A 25,081-nucleotide genomic window follows, 5' to 3' on the forward strand; every position below is an offset into this window, starting at 1 on the left:
CTACAGCCATAACCTGCCCTGATTTCCCAGGGGTTCATGGTTTAGAAAAAAGCCAAGTCTTGCACAGGTGCCACAAAGTTCTAAACAGGGGAGAGGCAAGGGGGCATCAAAATGAGAGACTCCCCACAATTCTTAGGATGCTGAGCTCACAGGACCTCACCCACATGCACCACACCTGCCTGTCACGTGCACTGGTGTCCCCATGCTCCTGCCCCTCACATCAGCTCCTGTGACCTCTGTGTAGCCCTAGCCCAACCTGCCAGTTCAGTGTGCCGAACTGAGCTGCTGTATGTGAGCAGGGTCACGAGAGACTCCAGGGGCATCAGCTTGTCCCCAACCTGCATGAGGCCCTGAGTTCTAACCCCAGTACCGCCAAAAAAAAGAAGTTAACCATTGTGCCCAGAGAATGTAGGGGGTACCTACCAAGTCCATGTGACTAAGAATGACCTCAGCCCTATACCTGCTTCTGTGAATGAGGTCACTGTGCTGCAGCCACCCAGAGAGAGAGGTGAGGTGAGGCCAGGCCCTGTGTCTCCAGCTCAGGGAGTTTGTCCCATCCTCTTCACAACTAGCACACTCCCTGTTCACACACAAGTAAGGAGGGGGCACCTCAGGAGTGCAGATGATGTCCCAAGGCCGGGAACACAGCCAGGCACCGAGAGTGACAGGGTCTGCAGTGCCAGATGAAGGGCTGGCTGAGGGTAGGCCCCCGGCAAAAGGCAGCAGACTGAGCCTGTGGGCTTGACTGGCTGGAGCTTTTCAGGTGGCTACCAGCAGAGCTTTAGGCTGCTACAGAATGTACTACAGTACTGAGGGCAGTCCCCTTGGATCAGGTGTCCTCACCTGCCAGACACATGCAGGAGGTAGATCCAGAGTCTCCCTCCAGCTGTGACCTGCTTGGGGCGGGGAGGGGGTGGGTCTCAGGGCAGGTGGACCTGGGTGTCTCCTAAGGCCTGTCGGGCCTTTGGTTATCTAGCCCAGGTGTCAAGAGTCTCCCCTGAGCACCCCCACACACATGCCCCCTACAGGTCCTGGGGCTGCAGAGGAAATTGGCAGAGGCAGAGGCCGCAGGCGAGGCCCAGATAAAGAAGCTGGAAGGGCGCCTCCGTGAGAGCCAGGAGGCTGAGCAGACCCTGCAGGCCAAGGTACACAGCGTCACCAGGAGGCTACAACAAGCCAGCAGCCTGGCCAACAGCCTCCAGGCTCGCCTTGATGGTGCCTGTAGCCGGGTGGACAGCCTGGAGCAGGAGCTGGCCCAGGCCAAGGATGCCAGACGGAGTGCAGAGGCCCAGCTAGGCCATCTGTGCTCTACTCTCCGCCATGGCCTGGGGCTCTGGAGCCGGAGCCCATCAACCTCTCCAGAGCGACCCAGCTCCCCCACAAGAGGTCAGTGTCCTGCTGTCTCAACTTTGGCGCCCCAACCCCTCCTTGGGGCTCGTAATCAACACAGCAAGGGGGCTGGACCAGTCCCAACAATTCTGGGAGCCTGTGCCCACCACTGTCCTGCCCCCAGCTCCCATGGACAGGAATAGCAGAAAAATATTAGGGTGGCATGTGTCTGTCATTCCGTCCCTACTTACGTCTCCTCTGCGGTCATCCCCTGCAGGCTCTGACAACTCTCAGGCTCGCCCTGGGCAGCGGAGTGCCAGCCCCCACACCAGGCCCCATTTGCCACTCCGATGTCCCTCACCTGCACCCGGAGACCATGAGCCAGAAGTCATGGATGTGACCTTTGTGCAGGACGCCTTGCGAGACTTCCGGCAGAAGCTTTGGGATGCCCAGCAGGAGCGGGTAAGGTGGGGCTGGAGTCCTCTTCTCCCCTGTTGGCACATGTCCTGGGACTCTAGGAGACAACTGCTGTCCATCTGTCTATCCACCACCGGGCCTTCTGAGAACCTGATGGTCAGTGTGAAGGCTGTCCTGAGTTTGTGGTGACAAATACCAGTAATGCTACTGTCCCTCATACCGGCTACCTCACATGGCAGTGAGCCACCTGTCCTCTAGAGCCGGTCCAACAGTGATGCCTCCCGGAGTCCAGGGAAGGACATTCTCCATCCATGCCACTTCTGAAGAACTGTCCCCATAAGCTAAGGACACTGCATGACAGGCCTGGCCAGCCCACCATCTGGTGTCCCCCATGACCCCTATTGTGGGGACATGCTCTCTGGTGGCTACTCACATGTACTCCTGGCCCCACAAGTCCATCAGGGCCACCGTAGGCTGTCTCCTCCTGACTTGTCTGTCAGATGGCAGGTGGGCAGGGCTGTGGGAGAGACAGATGGTCACAGAGCACTATTGGGGTCTTCCATCTCTTCCCTTGGATCCAAGGGAGAAGGTCCCATCCTGGCTCAGTTCTGGGACCTGGCCTGGGGCCCTGGCTCTCTGTCATCCTGACCATAGCCTATAGCCACCCCCTGCGCAGCTCCCCCCCACTCTAAGCCTATACCCCAAGCCTGGACTCTTCAAGCCCAGTCCTCACTCTAGTCACTATGTGCTCTCCCCAAACCAGTGGGTCTGGCCTTCCCTGTAGCCTGCAGCCTGCCCACTCTCTGCCCTTCCTCCTGTGTCTCCAGGCTCAACTGTGAGCGGTCCACCTGGCCCCCTAGCCTGCTAGTGGATACCTCAGCCCTTCCCTCTCCTGCCAGGCTGCCTGCTAACTTCAGTTCTTCTGCCCAGGATAACTTCCGTGTCCAGGTGGCCAGTCTCAGCGACCAGCTGACTGAGGTGGAGAGCGAGCGTGCCCGAGTCCAAAGCCACGTGGGGCAGCTGCAAAGGGACCTGGCTGAGGTGGAGGAAGGTGATCTCCCTCACCCATCCCCGTGAGGGAGCCCCACCATCTCCCTCCCCTACCCACCTTGGATGTGTGGTCTCAGGACAGCTCCCGGATGGGAGGGCCAGCACCACCTTTCCCAGCAGTGGTTTCCAATGGGAAAAAGTCCAGAGATCTCTGGAGGCCCTGCCCAACTGGCCTAGCCATAGCTTCCTGCCATTCCCACCTCAGGGCCTTTGCTTAGCTGTGACCTCTGCCTGGCACCCTCTTTCCCAGATAGCCACATGCCTTGCCCCCAGTTTGGGTCTCTGCCCCTTGTCACCTCCTTGGAGAGACCTCCTTCCTGGCTCTTCCCCCATCAATTACTCTTAACTTTCCCCATTAAAAGGGCAACCCAGTGCCCAGGAAGGAAGGAAGGTGGGAGAAAAAAATGGGCAGGGGAGGAAAGCCCAGACATAGGGAACGGGTTCCCAGGCCAGCCCCAGGTTCCTCCAGCTGATGTGGGAGCTTCTTCCATCCCCACATCCAGGTGGCTGCTGCCTCAGCTCCCCTGAGCCGCGGTTTGCAGCCTATGGGCTGGGAAAGGGTGGTCCTGGGCACATCAGCCCCACAGACATGTAGGGCTCGGGAGCCTCTCAAACCACTCTGTTTCCCCCAAGACCGGCACAGGTTGGAGAGCATGCTGAGCAGTGCCCAGGCAGCACGGGCCCTGCAGAAGGAGGCACTCCAGAGTCTGGAGGCTAAGAACCTGGCAAGCACACGGTCTGCAAGCCAGGAGAGGCGGAGGCTGCAGGTGGGACAGGTGATAGGGTGGGGAACCGGGATGGGGGCCACAGGGCAGGGAGGTGAGGGTGCTGTGGAGGGTTCTGGGTAGGAACAGGGATGAACTGAGGGGTCCCCATGGGCATGGGTGCAGGCAGACTACAGGTCATCAGAACATGGGTCTTGGGCCCATCCCTGGTCTTTGAGATGATCCTAGTCCTTATTTTACAAATTGGGGAAACTAAGGTCTTGGCCCTGGGAGCCCAGCCGGCAAGGGGCAGATAGGGACAGAAAGGGGCCAGACCCTGTCCTTCCAGGCTTGTCCTTTCCTCTGTGGTCACATCAGCAGACATGGGTAGGCCCTGCCCAGCCTGCCAGCACCTCATGGGTCACACTTCTGCTACTTCAGGGCAGCTTTTCCTACTGTATCACTCCCACTCAGAAGGGTTTGTGTGCGACTCAGGGAACTCAGGGAAAACAAATTACATGCCGGGTGCTACGCTGTGAGGGTGGCCACTGGGCCTGAAGTTTCAAGTGAGGACCTGCGGTCTGGAGAAGGAGCAGCCAGGCCTGTATAACAGAGGCTGGCCGCTGCCTCCCTCTTCCCCTCTCAGGGAGCAGGTATCCTAGAGTGGAAGCAATGCCAGAGGTGCTAAGATTTCCCTAGGCAGGGCTCATGAGGGTAGCATGCCTGGCCCAGCTAGCACAGGCTTCCTGGAAGACCACCCCAGGTGTCAGGAAACCAAGGCCCCTGGACCCATTGCTGGAAAGTGGAAGTTTGTAGCCCTGTATGGTTATGGAATGGTGGGGCACAAGCTGCAGGTCACCCTTTCCAAGTTTTCCTCCAAGCAGGGAACCCCAGTTGAGCTGCTGGGCAAGGATGGCCTTGCAGGTTTTTAGAGGTGATGGGCCAGGCATGTGACCCCACGGGGGGCCACTTCCAGGCCTTGGCCTCAAAAGTAAGCCCAAAAGCCAAACTGTGCTCATCAGCCCCCACCCAAGCCTGCACCCACTCTGGCTCCATGCAGGTCTTGCCTTCAGCACACAGCCAGGCAGGCCGCAGAGGCTTGGGCCTCTGAGAAGACCCTCTTGCAGGGGAGGGGAGAAGGTGCACAGAACAGAGGCCAGACTACTGACAGCAAGTTCCTCATCTACCAGGCTTGTGAGAGGAAGGGAATTTCTGTTTCAGAAAGAACCCTCTGGCCACAGCTGCCAGGGCCAGAAGGTGTGGAGAGCCATGGAAGGGCCCAGGTGGCCTGGATGAGGATGGTAGCAAGACTGGAAAGGTGCCCAAGAGATGTGGGGATCTGGGATCTGGGAAGTCAGGGACTGAACTACACTGAGTTCTGTTTTATACATATGTTCACCTGTGTGCCTTCCATGTTCCACTGAAAGTGGAATATTGCTTTCATGTTACACAGGTTGAAATAGACCTTTTAAATCAACATTTGCAAATGCACCATTTAAATATTGTACATCTACTGTGTCTCCTGAATTTATCAAAGCTAGGAGCGATGTGTTGAGTTTTTCCACTAAGATTCTTTTTGTCAACATCTCCTTCTGTTTCTAAGGGTCTTTGGCTTACAGATTCTATGGCATGCTCTTCGGAATGTGAAGTTTCTCTGTGATGCTTGCCAGTGCAGAATGGTCTCGGGTCCTGTTAAACTCTTTGCCTTCAGTGCCGCCTGGCCCAAAGCTGACTGCAGGATCCCCGCCCCCTCCTCGACATCTCCTCATGTCAGCTTCTGCACTTTTGTCCTTTGTTTTCCAGCCTTCATTCCATCTGCCTGACTTCAGTTTAAGTCCACATGAGATTCTGCCTTTTCTAGGAGAATTGACCCCACTTCCAAGTTTTGTGACCATAAAGTGTAGCTTCCCCTCTGACCAGAGACAATTCTCACTTCTTTTGTGCTTCCTCGCTGTTGCTGTTCGTCCTGTCTCCCCCATCTGCTTTCAAGACTTGGTCACTCCCTATCTCGGTCACTTCTTGGGGACCATGGATGTTACAACCTGCTTGGAGCACTTTTTCTAATTTACGGTGAGAAGGGTGACTACATCGTGTGACCAAGCTCAGAGGTCCTCCCACTACTGGCCAGGGCCACTTCCTGTCTCCCCCCCTTCCCCAGGGGTAGAGGGCCTTGTTGCTTCCCTCCCTGACCTGGGGGCCAAAGGCTGTGCTCCTAGGAGAACTACCTCCTGACCTGCCCAGGAGGCTCTCTGGCCCCATGCCCACCCCTTTCCCCCACATCCATGGCTTTGGACTTTTTCTCCACCCACAGCAGCCCACACTTGGCAAAGAAGTTTTTGATTGCTGTGCAGCAAAATCAACACAAGCTGATGGCTTGGCCTCATCCAGAGCTCCCAGTGCAACCTTAGAAGCAACACAGCCCCTGGGTCTGTCCCAGGTCTCACATTTGGAAATCAGCTGGCACCATCCTCAACTGAGACTCTGGGAAAGACCCCTCTCCATAAGAGTGGTAACATAGTCCAGCTCCTTGTGGTTCTGGGACTGAGGTTCTGTTTTCTGGCTGTCAGCTAAGCACCACTCAGCTCCTAGGGTTGACTCCCAGAAACCAGCCCTGGACCTTCTCTCTGGCTGGCCGCTCAAGCCAGTCCCTGCACACCTCCCACCTCAGTGCTTCCTCTTCCACCACCAACTTAAAGTGCCCGTGTGACTAGATGAGGCCACCAGGATCTCCTCCCTCTAACATGGTCGCAGCTTAGCATCAAGACACATGGTGCAGGCCCTATCAGAACCTCCCTGGCACGTGGCTTCTGCAGAATCAGACGTTCAGCTGACATCTTCATGCCCACTGGTGGACACAGGCAGGTAGGCTGCCTTCCTTCTCTTGGAAGGGTTACCGTCCTGTTAGACTTGAGGCTCCTTGTTTGCCCTCTGACCTCCATCTCAGATGGTTCAAGAAATGTGAAGATTTTATGGGCTCTTTGGAATTTTCTAATCAGTGCTCTATACACAGTGGAAGCCAGAGGCCCATTTGTCTTCGAAATTCAGGAACATTGCCAAAATACTGATATGGTGTTCGCTCCTGCCCATCCATCTTGCCTGTTGTGGTGTGCCCTCCCCACTCGCAGAATCAAGTCTACCTCCCGCTTATAGGAGTTCATTCTACTTCAAAAACATCTCTTCCCCTTCCTCCTCTTCTTGGCTCTTTGTTCTAAATTCTGGGTGTCCTGGTACTGATCCCTGGTCTCAATCTTGTGTTTCTCCTTCTCAACACCATTTGCCCCAAGTCTGGAGAGAGCTCAGGGTTTTTCTCCTACTCAGCTAATCTGACTTTCCCTGCATCCTCTGCTGCTGCCCAAGTGTTTTTCTCAGTGTCCACTCTCTGGCCTTTGCCCATCTCACCTTGAAAACGTCAACTGCCACTTCTTGCAAAAACTCTCTTTTTACTTAGAGACCCCCAAGTCTGAATCCTCAGACTGCCCCCTCTTTTGTGATATTTTGCCTTGTGTATCCTTAAAGAGGGCATACTGGTCCTGTTCAAAGCAGGGGTGGGGAGGAGCCAGTGGGGACTTGATGTTCATTCCGGGTCATTGCAGGCCCTGAGGACCTCCCAGTCTATCACCCACAGTTACCTTCATGGGAACGTGGGGATTGAGCTGCCCTACCTGTGCCCTCATCTTTCCAAACCAGGCTCCTGGGGCACCACCTGGATACAGAGGGCCTCTCGGGGTATCACTCAGATCTCTCCACATTCACTTGTCTGCTCAATGTAGAATTTACTCACTTTTTTAGAGATGTATGCTAGGACCCATCGGTATTATGTTACTTACAATTCTGGCAAGTATCATTTAGGGGCCCTCAAGGTCCCTGGTCTGTACCTCCAGGAAGAGTTTCCCACTTTCTGAGATCTGTTGGTCATTGTGGTGGGCATCTGGGAAGGGGGTTCTACATCACCACTTCACTGGAGGACCCACACTTTTCACAGACAGCAAGACCAGGAAGAGAGCAAAGGGCCCAAGTGTTTCTAGCCAGCTGCAGGGCTGGGGAGGTGGTCACTTTCCCAGCTGCCTGATGCCCCCTCTCCACAGCAAGCTGGGTTAATTGCTGTGTCCTGGCCGGGCAGGCCTGGCACCCCTCCTGATTGTACTGAACCCAAGGCATATTCTAGAGAAAGCGCTGCATTTTATACAACTTCTTTCACTTTCATGGACTGATATTTTCCCCCCTGGTTCACATAAGCCAATGTGTTTGTCAAGAGAAAGTTAATTAAAAACATATTTTTCTAATTAAATGGTAGGCTGTGCTATGCAAACAGTACAACTCTTGTTTGAGAGCAAATCCCTCCCTGTTGCTAGGGATACCCTGGGAACCAGCAGAACAACAGCACACACAGGGCCACCCTGGGGACCCATAGAACAACACTGTACACAGGGCCACCCTGGGGACCCATAGAACAACAGGGCATAGTCAAGCCTACGGTGTGGGGCCAGCGTCAGGGCAGGGTGCAGGTCTGGCACACACCCAGCATTACCCACACATACCCTTCTCACGCCCCTTTGGGGAGGCTGCCAGGGTTGTTTGCGGACTGACGCTGGGTCATGGCTCCAGTGGCTCAGAAGGACCATCCTGAGGCTCCTGCCCAGGACTCATCCCTTCCCAGAACCCAAACCCGCCACGTCCAGCCCCACCAGCTCCTCAGTCCTGAATGTCAGCCTACTGCCTGCCCTCCTACTGTGCTCAATGGAGTGCAGCCCACGTGCCCTGCCTGCCCTTGGGGCCTGAGTCTGCCTGCCCCACACTATGGTTGTAGCTCTGCAGTTGGAATTGATTACTCACGTTTTGTCAAGAATGTTTGCAGCTGTAATTCCTTTATGGTGCCATATTTTCAGATCTCTTTGTGCTAAGAATTATCTCAGGTCGTAAAATGAATTCGTGAGCTTTTTGTGTCGCCTATCAGCTCAATGGTAGAAATTGCAAAGGAATTATTAGCTACTCTCGAAGGGTTAATTAATAGCTTCTGAACCTGACAGCCTAAGAAACATGCTTCTGTCTTTCTTCTGGTTCTTCTCAGGTCATTTTGTGGTGTAGGACTGAGGCACCCACCTTCCACTGCTGAGGACTCGCACACACGTCTGCTCAGCACTGTCTCATTTAGCACAGTCACACCTGTCTTACACACATAGTTGTGCTGTCACAAACAGGTCTCTGTCCCTGATGCTACAGGTTTGCTTCTCTTAATCTGCCTTGTTCACAGTCTGTCTGCTTTGCTGCTGTTTTCAAAGAATCAGCCGTATCCCTCCTCTCACTTTTGTCTAGTTTATTCATTCCATCTCGTCTCTGTTAAAATCCCTTTTCTTGTCCCCTTTGTTGTAATTTTTCTGATTTCTAAAGTGTGACAAGTAACTTGTTCATGTTCAGACATTCTCTTTCAATGAGCAGGACGTTTAATGTTACCTCCTTTTCCCTAACTGTGGTCTGATATGTGTCCCATAGGTTTTTGAAACAAATTCTTTTCCTTTTTTACCAATTTCCTAGGAATTCGGTTTTTAACTTCTCCTTAACACAAGGGCAATTGAGAAGAGTGTCTCATGTGCACCTCTGCTGCTCCTAGCCGGTCTCTCTGAGAGGCTGTGACTCTGGCGCTAAGGATGGCTTTCTTGATCATCTCCTGGATGGGTCTTTGTTTTTGTCCCAGGCTTGTCAGTTGCTCGCGGGTCAGATGCTTTTTGGTTTGATTTTGGCTGTTTGTCTGAGGTGTGTTTAGAGGGAACACACCTCAGACAATACGTTTGAGATCTTACAAGAAAATTTTGAGGGAGAATAGTAAAGCCGACTGTGGCCAGCATGGTCAGAGGGGAGGGCTGGTGCAGAGTGGACAAAGAGGCAAGTGAATAGGCAGAGTCCAGGGGTGGCCTGACTGCTGCGAACTGGCACCAGACTCTGTATCCCTGTGTGGACCACAGCATCTCACTGTGTAAAGCAAAGACTGTCCCCTTGCCTCTGAGGGGGACTGGCTCGCCCAAGGATAGGACAAGGTACTGCCCATGCTAGAAGACCAGGGTGGTACTTGCCAGTGGACAACTGAATTGGTCCATTGTCACCAGTGGATGAAGGCATCAGGCCAAGGACCTGAATTCCAAGGCCCAAGGGAAGATTTAGGGTGTTGATGGCCTGCTCTGTCCTTCCTCATGCTGCCAAAGCATGTCTGAGGACACCTCTGTCCCCTCTGCTGGAACTTGAGGCAGCTCCCAGCTTCTGCCTAGGGCAAATTCCACATAAGACCCTCACTTATAACATCCCCAGAGGGCATCTTACAGAGTTCACAGCATCACACCAGCTATCCTCCCATTCTTCCTTGGTTCCCAACAAGAACCCAGTGAGACTGCATCACAACCATGTCAGGCACAGAAACCAAGACCCAAGCCCAGCTCCTCCCTGCTTGGGCTCCCTGACTGGCAGCAGCTGGAGCCCCTCTGCACCCTGGTGTTCAGCTCTGAGCTGGGGGAGAGGGGTAGATGTGCCTTACTTTTTCCTTCAGCCACTTAAACTTCAGACTGAACCCAGTACGCAAGCTGGATTGCCAACCTGTGTCTCATTCACTTCAGAATTTAGAGCCAAAGAGGCAGAAGCAGTGAAAGTCACTCAGCAAGTCCCACAGGTGTTCACACAGGGCACACCTTGCCACCATTAGAGCTGCCAGCAAGGTGTATGTGACACTCGCAGAGTGAACCATCCAGCCACTCGATCCATTCAGCAAGGCCCATGAGTGTTCACAGGAAGAACCACCCAACCACTAAACCATTCGGTCACCGTGGTTAATTTGGATTCCATGAAAGTCATCAGGTTTAGGAGGCTCGCTTCAGATAATTGGTCTGGGGTCTCTTAAAAGTACCATGAAATTTCTAAGCCACATCGTGAAGGAGACTTCTTTTCTACGGGAAAATGTGCACTGATAGAAAATTTTGATTTCAATAGGGTGTCCTGATGGGGGACTGTACTCGCTCTATCTGGATTTCCCTCCTCACTAGTCCTCTAATATCTGAGAGGCCAGTGGGCAGCTCTACCCACTCTGCCAGCACTACACTGGGCAGGCTGTGGCCAAGGCCTCCATGGAGCCTCCAGAGGGACCCAAAGCTGAGCTCTGCACCTGCACCCACATGTGCTCAGGCTGCCTCCCAGCCTCAGTTTATGGGGGAAGAGGGTCCCAGACAATGCCTGCCCTCCAACCCTGCCCTGGACCTTCAGGTCTATTTGTGAATCCCACATCACATTCTTCCTTCTTGCCTGAGTGCAAGCCAGGCCAGGCTCTTGTGTAGACAGCTGCAGTGGTTCAGGACTTTTGTCACCTCTCTGCCCTGCAGCAGGTGTGGTTCCTGACTTCTCCAAGTCCTTAGTCCCCAGAAGGAACTGGCCACTTCTCCCATGAAACATTCAGGAAGATTCAAAAACCAGAGACTCAGATCGCCGTGGGGAGCCAAGTTGTAGTCACAGGCGGGACCTCAAGTTTCCAACAGACTTGAGGGCTCTTACATGGATCCATAAGGGCTTTTGAGACCTTACTGACACTTTTGGGACTCAGGAGGCAGAACAAGCGTCGTCTCAGAACAGGGGTGATGGAGAGGAGGAGCCGGGGAAGAAGCTGACACTGTGGCATGTCAGTGTGGGAGAGTCAGCATAGCAGACAGAGGCCAGCATTGCAGGCAGAAATCAGCAAGGGCAAGGGCCCTGCGGCAGAAATGGCAGATGGCCCATGTGAGAGCAGGGCACAAAGCAAGGGGAGTTTGGCATAGGAAAAGGCGGTGAGCTGCCCGGTCAGTTCTTATCCTGAGGGCAGTGGGAGCCACAAGGCTCAGAGCAGGGAAGGGTCATAACCCAATGTTTAGGTGAATCATGCATGCAGGTTGTCATGGAAACAGGAAAACTGAGGGTCCACACAGTTATTAAAACAGACAGTGCTGGTTTGAAAGACTGAAGGCAGAACAGCTCGGAAAAGGGGATGGGGAAGTAGATGCAGGAAGAGGAAGGGCAAGAGTCAGAGCTGTGCCAGGCTCCTGGGCTCCCAAGTTCTGAATTGCCGGTGGGATAGGAAAAGTGTCCTCCTGGGCTGGGATTACAGAGTGGCGCAGGGCCAAGAGCTGAGGAAGGAGAACAGAGGTGCAAAGAGACTGAGGAGCAGGGGGCTTCTGAGCCTGGAGAGGGCTGCGATGGCTTTATTCCAAGGGCAGCAGGAGCCCCCAGGGACTGGACACAGGGGAGCAATGGCACAGATGTGTCTTCTGAAACCACTTTGACTGCAGCAGAGACCTATCAAGCCAGAGCCATTGCCCACACCAGGCCACCAAGGTTTGCTTTCGAGGCCCTCCTGTCACTTAGCCCGTGGTTCCTGGAGGCCTTCAGGTTACAAGTACATCACTTTGTCCTTGACAATATACTTGCCTGTTTACATCCCAGGCGTACAGACCCGCAGGATAGTCTAGGCAGGTGCTCTGCCCCTCCACCTCAGTGTTTCCAGGTAGGCCCTGTGTTTCCCTCTCCCCAGGACCAACTGGACACACTGCACCAGGCCCTGGAGGAAAGCAGAAGGCACAGCCAGGGCCTGGCCAAGAAGGGGAGGCTCCTGGAGGAGCAGCTTGCTAGCCTGCAGCACAGGTGCCAGGAGGCTGAGGGGTCACTGGAGCCCCTGAAGCAGGTGAGGGTCCCCAGAGGGCAAGGCATGCTATCACCAGAAGGCAGTGAATCCAATTAGCAGGAAGAGACCTGAGTTCTTTTACCTAACCTGTCCTTTGGCCTGCAGGGAGGTGTAGGCAGATATGAAGATCTGCAGACACTCAAGCAGGACCTAATTCCCAGTTGACAGACAGGGAAACTGAGGCTGGAGTGGGTCCACAGGAGTCAGAGAGCTTGTTTTCTTGCTCCACAATAAGCACCCTATAACAGAGGGATCAACTGTGGACACACGACTTAGGAGAAAAAATAAGCTAAGCCTAGGACCAGCCTCAGACAGAATGCCCAGCTCTCAGAGGCCCTAGGCGGGCCCATCCATGGTCCACACTCAGCTTCTCCTGGCCCAGGTCCTCCGGAGGCAGCGCAGAGATCAGGCCGAGAGGCGGGCCCTGCGGGAGCAGACAACAGCACTGCGCACAGAGCGTGCTCGTCTGCAGGGGGAGCTCACAGCGCTGCATGCTCGCCTCAAGCAGGTACTTGGTGCAAGGTGGGGGCACTGCAGAGAGGGGGAGTTTCCACAGGAGGCAGGGTTGGCCCCTGCTGGCTTCAGTGTCTGCCCTTCACAGTGGGCTAGTCCCAAAGCCACTCAGCACCCTGTAGATGGCCACAGTCCCTCTGGTGGTGTCCTGGTGGGCCCTGCCTTGGCACTCTTTGGAGAGGCCCCATGGTTCATGGCAAATCCCCTGACTTTGTAGCCCTCTCTGCTGGCAGCTGTGTGACCTGGCACACCACCCACTCTTGGGCCTCAAGCGTGCTGCAGTTGCAGCAGGTGGGGTCAACTCATGTGCTGCTCCGCCATCCTGATCCATGGCCCTTCCCTTTCAAAGCTCCCGGGGACATACCCTCTGGGCTCTGGGTAGGGTCAGGTAGACAGGCAGGTGAAGGTGACACAGTGAGACCAGGAAAAGCTAGTGTTGCCCAGGGGTGTTAATGGTCATCACCCTGTTGGCCTCCCAACACAAGTCAGGGTGCATGGCAGAGTGTGTGTAGCCTGGTGGGCTGTCCCCTGCCCCTCCAACACCCAATCACAAACCACACTGGGGCACAGCACACCCATGCTGACTTGGCAGTCAGAGCTGGGCCAGGCCACAGCCACAGGGATCTGCGATCCTTACCAGCTCTCTCCAGGAGGGGGACCCGGGGCCCAGAGCAGGACAGGAACTCCAAAGAAGGCCACCAGAAGGGAGATGAGGGCGGAGTGGGTGGTAAGGGAGGGGGTGGGGGCAGGGGGGAGAAATGACCCAAGCATTGTATGCACATATGAATAAAACAAACAAACAAACAAAAAAAGACACACACAAAAAAAAGAAGGGAGATGATACTTAGGAAAGGGGAGATAGTGTTTGCTGCGCTGACCAGTTGGTGTCCAACCACCTGACCCTTTGGGGCTCTGTGTCCCCCTGCAAAGTGAAGAAAGCACTGTTCTGGAGGTGCTGAGGGCTTGGCACAGACATGGGGCAGAGAAACCCTTCTCAAACCTGTCCACTGCCACACAGCCCAGCCTGCCTAGGGGACAGAGGCCAGCAGGTCAGTTCGGTGACAAAAGTCACCAGCCAGCTTTTCCACAAAAGGCCACTTTCCTTCCTTTGTGGGATGGGTTCAGCCACCAGAATCCTGTTGCTGTTCCTGAAGGCTGCACCTGGTCTCCATGGATGCTGTGGGGTGGAGGGTGGAGCACCTGCGACAGCAGAGAAAACCACGAGGATGCCCTGGGGTGCCCTGGGCTGGTGAGCCAGGCCCTCTGCTACAGCTGCTCCCCAGGGAGAGGATTCCTAGTCAGTTGTGTCCTCCAGAGAATTAGCCCCTAGGGCAAAAGGAGCCCCCCAACCTTCATGTGGAAAATGACTGCTTCCTGCTATTTAACCTGCAGCCCGCCCCTACCCTATGCTCATGGTGGTGGGTGTAACTAAGATGAACTCTGTCCCTAGGAGGAGGGAGAGGGACAGAAGTGCTGCTGCCACTGACTTGCTGAGACAAGGTTCTGCCAGGGGCAACAGAGCCAGCTGTGGGCACTGTGCCCACCGTGGACCCTGGGGGCCTGGGTGGGGGAGGGCAGGAACAGCTAATGAGTTCCAGGAGGTCAGCTGTGAGGGATCCACAAACCCATAAACACTTTATTGGTGTCTCAGGAGGGGAAACCCGGATGTGGCCATTTATTTATTTTGGATTTCACTTTTCTCTTCTCTTTATAACATGCATTTCCAGGAGTGTAACTGGATTTTTTTTTTTAAAGAAACAGGACTCCTTTTCCAGTGGATGGGACTCTGTTTTTATTAGTCCTAAAGAAGAAAGGAGTCCTTATTTTTTTAAAGCTCGGGTCCTAACCTCATAACTTTGCCCAGGCAAACAGCCCACCATATCCCAGGGCTCCAGCCCCTCAGCAGAGAGAGCAGGTCTGTCCAGCACTGCAGGGAGGCTTCCTGGCACACTGATATGACACCAGCAAGGGGACCCACAGGGTGGGCAGAGCAGGAGGAGTGGAGGTGGACTGGCTGGAGAGCAGAAAGTGGTTCCCATCCTGCCTCTGTGCTGCTGGGCCTGGCGAAGCTGAAAGAAGGACCTCTTGGGGCACCATGAAGACGCCCGGAGGCTCCCCAGGCTGGGGGACAGGGCCCTCTGCTACAGCTGCTCCCCAGGGAAAGGATTCCTAGTTGGTTGGGTCCTCCAGATAATTATCACCAGACCGAAAGGAGCCCTCCAACCTTCGCCTGGAAAACAATTATTTCCTGATAGTTAACTTACAGCCCACTCTTACCCTATACCCATGATGGAGGGGATGGGTGACTAAGATGGGCTCTGCACTCTGGAGGATGGAGAGGGTGACAGTGATGCTGCTGTCACTGGCTAGTTAGGACTGCAGCACAGCTCCTGGGCTGTGTGTTTGTGAGGGTAACAGGCTGAGTATGCTGCAGAAGGCCACAAGGGTATGTGGGGAGCCCCAGGTTCAGGAGGCCTTGAGAAGCCCTGGGAGAGGAGGGGAACACCGTAGAAAAGACAGAGTCCCTTGCTGATCTTGAGTCAGATGGGGACTTGGTCCTATTCACCTTAGGCTCCCACTCTGGCCGCAGATGCTGGTAGAACTAGGCAGGAGTAGTGCCTTTGTGAACCCAACCAACTATTAAGGGGGACACAAAGTCCTTCCCAGAGGCACTCCTGCTCCCCACAGAAAGGCTAGCCTGACCTCACACTCATGCCAGGAGGCCACTAAATCCCACTGAAAGTCCTGAAGTTCTGTGTTTCCCCCATGTCTTACAGACGGAGCAGGAAACCTTGAGGAGGGAGGAGGATGCAGCCAGGCTAGGAGCCGAGAAGGAGCAGCTGGACCAGTCCCTGATCAGCCTACGACAGGAGGTGGCTGGGGCACTGAAGCAGAGCCAGCAGCTGCAGGTGAGCTGGGCCAGTGGAGTGCTGTGCTCCATGAACCTGGGGTGGGCTCCAGGTGGGTGTGGCCCCGGAGGGGTGGGCCCATGTGCCTGCCTCACACATGCATGTACATGTCACATATCTGTGCACACATGGGAAGGGCAGATGGATCAGCTGCTGTACATGATGGATGCAGAGACGAGACCAGATAACAGTGGGGGGGTTCTGCCAGAGGTCACAACCAGGTCCCAGCAGAGCTACAAACCAGGACCAAGGGCCTCTTGGGTCCCACCTGCTATCTTTCCAAGACCCCTGCCTTCCTGAGGCATTGAAGTCCTTTTAGGACTGGTAGAGGTCCTTATGATCCAGGCCTGGTTCTGCAGAGCAACACAAGGGACAGAAGATGGGAACCTGGCAGGCCTGGAAAGCAGAACTCACACATTCCCCCAGGCCCAGGGCCCGACACCCACATGTGATCCTAAACAGCTTCAATCTCTCCTTCCACCACTGGACCCCCTCCCAAGTCAAGAACTGCTGTGGTTGGTGTGCAACCATGGATCTTCAATGCCCTCAGGACTCTCAGCTTGGCCACGGGGAAACTGGGGTACTACAGAGTTAGGTCCCACCCTAGAGACCTGTCGCTTAGCCTAGCTAAGCGCTGAGCAGGCAGCTTGGACCCAAGACCCGTGGGCTGAATGTATGCACTGACCCCAGGTCTGCTGCATATCCTGGGCTAGGGTCAGCACCCAGCAGAGGGCAAAGGGTCCAACACAGGAATGGTAGCTCTAATGTCAGGATGGGAAACCCCACTGGATCCAGGTTCTGGTAGCCCTCAGGCGAGCACACAGCAATAAGGTACTGTCTTCTCACTTCAGGCCCAGATGGCAGAGCTGGAGCAGGCACACGCCCAGCGACTCCGTGAGCTGGCTGCCCAGCACCAGCAGGACTTGGTTGCAGAAACCGAGAGGCTGCACGGGGCCCAGCTGCAGGCCACACGGGCCCTGGAGTCCCGTGAGCGGACCCACCAGCGGCGGGTTAAAGTGCTGGAGGAGAAGGTAAGTTGAGGACCCCAGCCCCTGGGTGGGGCCGTTCTAGGGGAGGAGAGGCTTCTTGCCCTGCACGGTGACCACATGGCCTGTGCTCGCAGGCCTCCAGCTCCCAGCATTCTCTGCCTGACCTCAGAGCCAAAACCCTCATTTTACAGTCAAGGAAACTGAGACCCAGAGAGGTGAAGTGAACAGCCTAGCATCATCTCTAAGTTACAGTCCTTGGCCCACCAGCCACGCTTGCTCAGTTTATAAGCCAAGGAACACTTATGTTCCCATCCTTCTGAGCACTTTCCTGGCCTGGACAGAGGCGGCTACTGTAAGCAGGAAGTTGCGTCTGTCCACAGGATGGGTGTTCATGACACTATACCCTCTCTTGTTTCTGGCGACTCTTTCTGTTCATCCATTTGAGATTTCTCTCCCATGAACACCCCTCTCCCCTCAGGAGCCATGTAATGCAGTCTCCCAGCCCTTTCTGACAGCTCTCCAGGACAAGTCCTGTGGTCCCAGGGCTTGTCCTCCCCACCTGACTAAACCCCTACCCTATCCCAGGTTGCCAGACTAAAGGAGCAGCTGGACCAGGAAGTACAGCGGCAGCAACAGGCCCACCTCTGCCAGGCCTTCCAGGCCAGGCAATGAGCCCCACCGCCAGCCACTCGGCCAGCCTGTTTGCCTCCAACCCTGACTGGCTAGAGCAGCAGGCTCCAGGCAGAGCTGCCAAGGGCCCCAGGCTGCCGAAAACTGGTGCTGGTCACACTGCACTAGAGGAGCCAAGCTCAGCCGGGTGAGCATGGTGTTGCCAGGAGCACTCGCTCCCTGGTCCTACAGCAGCAGGTACACGGCCCATGGGACCTCTGCCTCCTCCGGCTGGGCTGCACTCCTCTATGATCCCCTTTCGGCTGTGGGAAGGAGCGTCAGCACCTCCTCAGCCCACACTGGGCCTGGTGCTCCGTTTCCGGTTTGGATGTACTACCTTGGCTAGATTCCGATGGCCAGTCCCCGTCAGATCAGCTCCCTCGGCCACAGACTGCATTCCGTGCCCTCAGCTCCGGAAACACGGGGAAACACGTGGAAAACATTTCCACCAACCGGAGCCAAAAACACAATGTCCTGCAAGGCCAGCCACCACACCCCATGTCCAGACGCGCAGAACCTCCCGCATCCAGGAACTGCAGGCCCGTCACAGTGGCAGGTGGCTGGAAATGACTCAGATGCAAGCCCCGTGACTCACTGGCCATGAGGGGCATTGGAGTGTGAGATCTGAAGTTGTTCCAGAGTCTCCGCTTTCCCAGCCTGCAGACGCTGGGAAAATGCCTGTGGGAATCCTGCCCTGATTGCTGCAGAGGCCAAGGCTGCCATCTTGCCAGGGCCTGCTATATGGCTCACCTGTTGGCTTTGCTACTCCTTCCCACATTAGCCCTGGTCAGAATGATTTGTCTTCCTCTCCAAATGGCCCCCTTTGAGTTGTTCGTGGTGCATTTCCAGTATCTCTTGGGCACCAGTCAGCCGGTACACTATGTGGTAACGGCTACCTCTCAGGCACCCTGGAACACCCTCAAGGAGTCTGATACCAGACAGGAAGGAGCAAAATTTTATGGAGTCTGTCCAGTCCCAGTCACTGCAACAATGGCTCAGATGTGTGACAGCCCCTGCTACTTCAAGATCAGTAAGGACTTAAATAGGTCATCCTGTTCGTCCTGGTTTCTGGTTGAATTTAGAAGCATGAGATTACCCCATATCGTAGATCCTACCAGATCAAGGTGGGCAGACAGGCTTCATTCTTCCTGCCCACTCCACCTGATGGCTCGTGGTGGTAAAAGGATCTGATAGTTCTGCCAGGCTCTGAGGGGAGGAGCATAGAGACCCATCAGCAATGATTGCTCTCGGTAAAGAAGGAGTTGGTGATGTCATAGATACGCTGTTATGCACCCCCTACAATGGCCAGATACTGACTAACAGTGCGCCCAGTGGAAAGCAGGTAGCCTGGCCCACCGTGCAAGCTCAGATCCTAGCACTTTGCAGACAGCCCCACCCCCCACCCCTGCTTCCCTCCCTAGTTTTCAGGTTCCTTGTGGAGGATCCTTCACATTGCGCTCTTGCAGAGGGACCTGTGCAGCCCAGTGGGGGATAGGGAGGAGGGAACCAAAATTTAGAAACTTCCCCTGGGAGACAAAGGCTGGTCAGCCCCTCCAGCCCTCCTTTGGGGAGCCCTGTGTGGCCCAGTGTGCAGTATCAATGCCTTCCTCTCTACACCCCAGGGTCCACCAATGGGACTGAAGCTCCCAGCAAAGCCTGGCAGAAAAGCCTGGAGGAGTGGAGTGAGTAGGGTCGAACTTCAGTTGTAAGAGGGCAGTATATTTCTCAGTGTCAAAATGAAAGCTGCTGTAATCTGACCGACTTGTTCACTAGCAATTTTGGGAACCTCCTTAACGTGGACGCTCATAGTGAGCATTTGAAGTACCCATGAGGCCTCTGACATTTTCCTATTTTAAGAAATAATTAAATCAGTGTAGGAGATACTGGTTTTACTTATTCAACATAAAGGTTTATATTTAGGAAGCAATTTCTTTGAAATACATTGGTATTTTCCTAAACATTTCCAGCGCTATATAAGCCTCTGTGTGTGTTAGAGTCTAGCCAGTGACTGTGCTAGGGGACTTGGAGACCCCCGCATCAGGTCTTTGGGCATTGGTTATCAGGTGAGGAAGCCTTTTGTGTGGACCAAAGCCACATGACTGTGGGCAGGAGATGGGTCAGGCCGGGGACTCCACAGCCCAGGCCACAGCTCACTCCACACTGGCTCTGCCCCACCCTCTCTGCCAACCAGTGGTAGGCCCAGTCCTGCAAGCTGGAGGACAGAAGTGTGCCCCTATGTGGAGGTGAGGAGGAGACAGAGGAGGGGTTGGGTTAGGCTATCTCGGTCGTGCAGGTGGGAGAAGGGGGCTGACCTCTTGCTCTGTGTCCTCGCTAGAGTCTGAGAGGAAAGGCCATGAAGGTCCTGCAGCAACTTGCTTCCAGGGTGGGAACACCCAGCTCTGCTCCCTAGAGTTCAGGAGAAGGCCCACAGCTTCCTCCCTTGGCTTACCCAGAGTCTGGTCCCTGGCCTCTCTAAAAGGCCCAGTGGATCCTAGGGTCCACTTGAGAGCTGTCACCTCAAATGAGTCTCAACTCTGCCCCTCAGCTGTGTGACCTGGCCAGGCTCTGTAGATGTCTGTGAGAACTTGGAGGAGCCCTCAGGCCTGGACTTTGCAGGGGACCAACCCCTTCAGGGCACCCCACGGAACCTGAAGTTACTCATGAGTTTGTTAAGCCATCCTGGGTCCCCACCTGTGGATCCTTGGGTAGCCTCAGAGGCCTCCACAAGTCAATCTCTGCTTCACTGCCCACCCTTCCTGTGGACACGCAGGGAGATGGATGAGACTACTCTGAGGAATGGAGTTCTCATTTCTGCAAGGGCAGGGAGAGCCCTGCCTGAGCCTACCTGCACCAACACTCTGGTTCCCCTCCATTTTCACTAAATAAAGCAACAGTGGTCATCTTGGGAAGTACATACACAGTCCCACCTGGTCATTTCCCCTAGATCAAAAGGTAGAGTCCCCATCCTGGGTATCAAGATGGATGGACAGGTTCCCTCCCTTCTCTGCCTCAGTGGGCCAGCTGCACCCAGGTCCCGCTCAGCTTCACAGGGCAGTACCGTGAGGTGGACTGGGGAGCCCCCCAACAGGAACTGGGCTCTACCTGCCCCAGGCCCTGTGATCTCCCTAGCCTCATCCTGAAATTGATGGAGGTTTACTGGGGGCTGGGGCTTCTAGTTGCACTCACATGGTGGGACCATCCGGGGGTGAAGGGGAAACTGTGCTCTGCCAGCCACCTCTGAAAGGGAAGGAGAAAATGTAGGGCTACAGCTCACTTCCTGCCTCTGTGGGAGCAACCAACTAGCCCCAGCCCCCTCTCCCACCTACACATAAGCAAGGGAAAGTGCCCCCACCTGACCTTCATGGACCCCCAGTCCTGGGTGTATTGTGGGTGGCTCTGGGGCTCCCCCAGTTACACTGCACACATGCTCAGGCCCTAAATTAAAGTGTCACGGGCCTGTGGGGGGCTCGGGTTTCCTGCCGCAGAACATGAGCCTGCTTGATAAAACGATTTGGGTTTTGATAAATGTGGATTTTCTGTGGCAGAGACAAAGGCGCTCTTGAGTCCGGAGGGGAACCTAAAACAGCACATTGCTGAAAAGTATTTCCTGATAATATTTTTAGCACCTGAAAAAAAATTTTTTTTCTCTCCTTTTTTGCCTGTAGAGTTGTGGGTTTGTTTTTTTTTTTTATTAATGAAATGTAATGCCCAGCAGCAGTGGGGTCTTGTGTTAACCCCCAGTGTCCCAGACCTAGCTAAAAATCTGCACAAGGGGTAGGCCGAGGATGGTCAGCAAGGCCAGGGTGGAGGTGGGCACAGTCGCTCCTGGGGAGAGATTCCTGGGTAGAGATTGGATGGTCTGGCCTGCTGCTGGCCCTGCTTGCAAGCACAACTCTGAGATGGACCTGGGCTCAGGCATTCCCCACAGCTACTCAGGGGATTCCACTGAGTGGTGGTCAGGACCCCTGTCCAGGCCCACCACTCTACTACACCTGGCAAACAGTCTTTACTCAATGCATCTAGCAATAGGTTGGGCCCTGGGGCAGCCCCAGCCCCTGAGGTCCCAGGTACACCCTAACACATTCCAGAACGGGCATTAGAGGACAGAGCAGGAGTGGGGAGAAAATGGGATAGAGATGTGGCAGGAGAGGGTAGAGGGCAGTACTGAAGCCACCTGCCTCATCTTCAGCAGGGAGTCCTGAGGGGCAGGGAGGGTTATGGTGCTGCTGCCTGCCCTTCAACCTGGAAAAACCAGTAACTAAGGAGACCAGGGCTTCCCAGCCAGCACTGCCCACTGCCAAGAGGGTAGAGGCTGCTAGCTTTTCATTAAAAAAAAAAAGGCCAGACTGTCCTCTTGGGTCCTAGCATAGTGGTTAGGCATTCTGGCAGCTCTGTCCTTGAGGCTGCCCTATTCGGCTTCATCCGGACCCCCACCTGGCCTTTACAGTGATGTGGAGAGGAGCACACCATAGTGGTGCTGCTATCCTGGGATCTCAGAGCCAGGACTGTGACCCCAGGAATGATCCTCCCATAGGTAACTGTGGGGCAGAGCTCTTCACTACACCCCAGCCTTGGTTTACTGATATCAAAGGGGTAGAGAGGAAGGGGGTGAAGGGAAGGCAAGGCAAGCTATGTGCCAGGCGCCCCTTTCAGGGTCCTACTGGAGCAGGAATGGCCAATAGTGTCCAACTCCTTATATCCCACTCTTGGCTCTGACACCTAGGCTAAAAGGTTGGAACCACTGGAAGAAGGCTGAGCTGCCAAGCACAGGACCTGTGTGAGCCAAGAACACCCCCCCCTCAACACACACACACACACACACACAGTGTGACACACAGAGAATCCTCCCCATGTACCTTAAAAATAGCATTTAATGTTTTTCCTCCAACTGCAAAACACAGGTGCTCATTGGACACGTTTTATAAAATAAAGCACAAAGCCAAACATAAAACTACCCAGAGGTGCTGTTACTGTCCTGGCCTTTTTTGTTCCTCTTTCAAAAGTGCACTCTTGTCGTTGGGAGTCCCAGGCTTGGGTTGTAGTCAGGATGTGAGAAAAGACAGGAGGTGGGGACTGAGGCCCCAGGAGCCCTGGCCCTGCAGTGGGCCTGGGGACATAGAGGTGGGGACACCTTGCAATGTCCAAGGTGAGTAGTGCAAGAGTCCAAGAGTCAAGAAGGGCTGAGATAGTCACAGGCTATAGGCACTGAACTCACATTGTGACACTTGGGGTCCTGTACCCTCCTGCCAGGCCCAGAAGCAACTATCCACTTGTCCCCAGGCTGCAATGACAAGTCTCCCTCACAGAGGGTCTGCCCTATTTGGGAGTCTGCCCAGGCATTCTCCATGTGATGGGTCTCTGAACCCATCAGAAAACCTCCTGAGAAATGTCCCCCGATGTGGTTACACAAGGCAGAAGCTAGTTAGCGCCTTAGGTCTCCCAGGCCGAGGATTCATCCTCACAAGGAGCCACACAGGGACTACACTCTTCTGCCCTAGGCTAGGACTGGAGTGGGTTCATCCAAGCACTGGTAGGCCAGATGGTCCCCACTGACGCTTCACTGGGGCTGTGACTGGGTCCACTGGCCAGATAGGGACTCCAGAAGGCACCCAGGACGCCTGTCCACCAGGTTCAACATCTCGCGTAGGATTTAGGAAAACGGGTTAGCCCCAGAATTGCTCTGCAGGCCTAGGTACCTCCTCTGAAGTGGCCCCAGGCTGGCAGTTGGGGATCTGCAGAGGAGGACGCCAAGCCCTCACCTCGCCAAATGCCCAGGGCAGGGTAGCTCTAGGGACGTGAGGTCTCCAGGCTGGGGCTCCTGGTGGAGCTTGACCAGCACCATTACAAGAACACAGGGGCGCGGGCCGGCGTGCCCCAGCCCTCCCGCGGGGCCTGGTGCTTTAAGATGCTAATTTGCATGGCCCCGCCCCGCCCCGCCCCGCCCGAGTGGCCGCGCGGGCCATCTATTTAAACCTCGGCCCCAGGGGCGGGCCGGCCCGTCCGCGGTCCCGCCCGGCGCCTTCCTCCGCAGAGCAGCGGCCCGAGCGCAGCGCAGCGCGGCGCGGCGGAGCGGACGCGGGGTGCGGCGCCCACCGACGGTGCGGTCCGCAGGCTCCAGGCGCACTCCGTCCGCCTGGCCCTCCGGGTCACTCTGGCCGCAGCTTCAACCCTGCACGGTCACCTGACGGAGCCCCGCGGGGGCTGCGCGTCCCGCTGCGTCCCCCGCAGACCCCGGCGATGCCGCGCGGCGCTGCCTGGGCGCTGCTGCTGGCCGCGGCCCTGGGACTCGGGGCGCGCCGAGTGCGCGGTGCAGTGGCCCTCGCCGACTTTTACCCGTTCGGCGCGGAGCGCGGCGACGCCGTCACCCCCAAGCAGGACGACGGCGGCTCGGGGCTGCAGCCCCTGTCGGTGCCCTTCCCGTTCTTCGGTGCCGAGCACTCCGCACTCTACGTGAGTAACCCCGAGCTCGCGGGGGTTCCGGGGAGGGCGCAGCGCCCCGGCCGCTGCCCGCCGCTGGGACTCGCGCCGCCGCCGCCAGCAACTTGGCACCGCGGCGGCCAGAGGTGGAATAAGGACAGCGCTAACTCCCTCCGGCGGCCAAGGCCGGACAGCGGCCCGCGGAGAGAGGCGCGGCAGGGCGGGGCGAGCAGCAGCCCGGGCACCTTGGCGACAGCCAGCCGAGTGGGGCACGCCCCTGCCACTCGCTGCCCGTCGTGCTCGGGCCTTTGGTGGCATGCGCCTTGCTGGCCCCCAGCACTGAGTGGACATTCTGGTCCCTACCCTGGTTCCTTCGAAGACAGCGATGTGGCAGTGGGTGCATGGCTTCTGGCCTCGGTTTTGCGAGTGGGGCACCCGGCTTACGAAGGTCTCAGCCCCGCCCCTGGGCCATTTCAGCCTCGCCCCTAGATACCCTAGGCCCAGCGCCAGGAGGCTGTGACCCTCACCTGGACAGGGCTGGCAGCTGGGGCAGTGTGGATGGGCTCTCCACTGGAGCTCTCTGAGCCCTGTTTCCTATGCTCTCCCCTCCTGCCTCTGGAGGCTGGCCACCCAGGTTTGACCCTCCAGATAGAGCTCCCAGAGGGAGCTTCTGGGGACTGAATAGCTGGGACTGAAAGACCAGGCCTGAGTACCAGTTCTGTCTCCACATTCCCAGAGTGTGACCCTGAGCCAGTTACTTGTGGGCCACCCAGGGGATGATGTGTGGTGAAGCAACAATGGCTGTGTACTGGTGTCTGACCATTTCTTGGATCTCCCAAATCATTCTAGAAACTGCTGCTCTAACCTGGTCTGTGGTTACCCCAACATCTCCTCACACAACCACTGCCACATCCAACACCATCACCCACCACCCTTATCATCAGCTCTACAATCTGGCATTAGCTCCACCACCTCTGCCACTAATGCTGCCATGAGTAACACGTCTTGCACTGTCACCTCCCCCATCAGCACTGCCTCTTTCAGCTCTGCCACCATCCTTGCCCCATCTTGAACACTACCTCTATCACCAGCCCCATGTCCGGCACTGTTGTTAATTCCTGACCACTAGAGTCCACAGGTGTTTCCACCACCAGCACAACCTCCAACACCCCTGCACCCTACAGCCACCAGCATCACCCACACCATCTGCCATGGTGGTCAGTTCACAGCCTGGCATCTGGTTCCATGTGCCCTCAGGCAGGGTGGGAGGAGTCCCACCTTGATGGCAGTGTCTGGTGATGTGACAGTGGTGACAGCCTTTCTCTGTAGATGCCACCTCTGAAAGTACCTCTGGGGCAGGACATGACTGAGCAGCAGGGGGGACTCCAAGAAGTATGA

At 55.7% G+C, this 25,081-nt stretch overlaps 2 protein-coding genes and 1 long non-coding RNA gene across 23 annotated transcripts in view; 2 read left to right on the forward strand and 1 right to left on the reverse strand.

Moving 5' to 3' along the window:
* Crocc2 (ciliary rootlet coiled-coil, rootletin family member 2) overlaps positions 1–17,725 on the forward strand; it is a 64,056-nt gene extending 46,331 nt beyond the window's left edge. Inside the window, exons 25-32 of the mRNA XM_074072251.1 lie at positions 1,029–1,386; positions 1,607–1,791; positions 2,677–2,797; positions 3,430–3,563; positions 12,037–12,186; positions 15,477–15,608; positions 16,460–16,639; positions 17,183–17,725. Coding sequence (XP_073928352.1) covers positions 1,029–1,386; positions 1,607–1,791; positions 2,677–2,797; positions 3,430–3,563; positions 12,037–12,186; positions 15,477–15,608; positions 16,460–16,639; positions 17,183–17,269 — 1,347 coding nt within the window. The 3' untranslated portion in view covers positions 17,270–17,725. The remainder of the gene's footprint in view (positions 1–1,028; positions 1,387–1,606; positions 1,792–2,676; positions 2,798–3,429; positions 3,564–12,036; positions 12,187–15,476; positions 15,609–16,459; positions 16,640–17,182) is intronic.
* The window catches only part of LOC141422702 (uncharacterized), a 53,968-nt gene extending 36,243 nt beyond the window's left edge, over positions 1–17,725 (reverse strand). Inside the window, exons 1-3 of the long non-coding RNA XR_012447453.1 lie at positions 17,604–17,725; positions 2,180–2,263; positions 1,691–1,896 (exon numbers count right to left, since the gene is read on the reverse strand). This is a non-coding gene — a long non-coding RNA (uncharacterized lncRNA). The remainder of the gene's footprint in view (positions 1–1,690; positions 1,897–2,179; positions 2,264–17,603) is intronic.
* A 5,575-nt stretch (positions 17,726–23,300) lies between these two features.
* Positions 23,301–25,081, forward strand: part of Sned1 (sushi, nidogen and EGF like domains 1) — a 75,329-nt gene continuing 73,548 nt past the window's right edge. For 13 of the 21 annotated variants that reach the window (XR_012447450.1, XR_012447451.1, XR_012447449.1 and 10 more), the window contains exon 1: positions 23,303–23,716. Coding sequence is in view for 15 of the 21 variants with exons in the window: in XM_074072243.1 (XP_073928344.1) it covers positions 23,504–23,716 (213 nt within the window). In the remaining 6 variants the exon portion in view is untranslated. Of the gene's footprint in view, positions 23,717–25,081 lie in introns of all 21 variants that reach the window. The other 8 variants (XM_074072236.1, XM_074072235.1, XM_074072238.1 and 5 more) reach the window with 3 other exon arrangements.

The sequence above is a fragment of the Castor canadensis genome, chromosome 4 (genome assembly GCF_047511655.1).
Source record: "Castor canadensis chromosome 4, mCasCan1.hap1v2, whole genome shotgun sequence".
In the NCBI taxonomy this organism is placed as follows: Eukaryota; Metazoa; Chordata; class Mammalia; order Rodentia; family Castoridae; genus Castor; species Castor canadensis.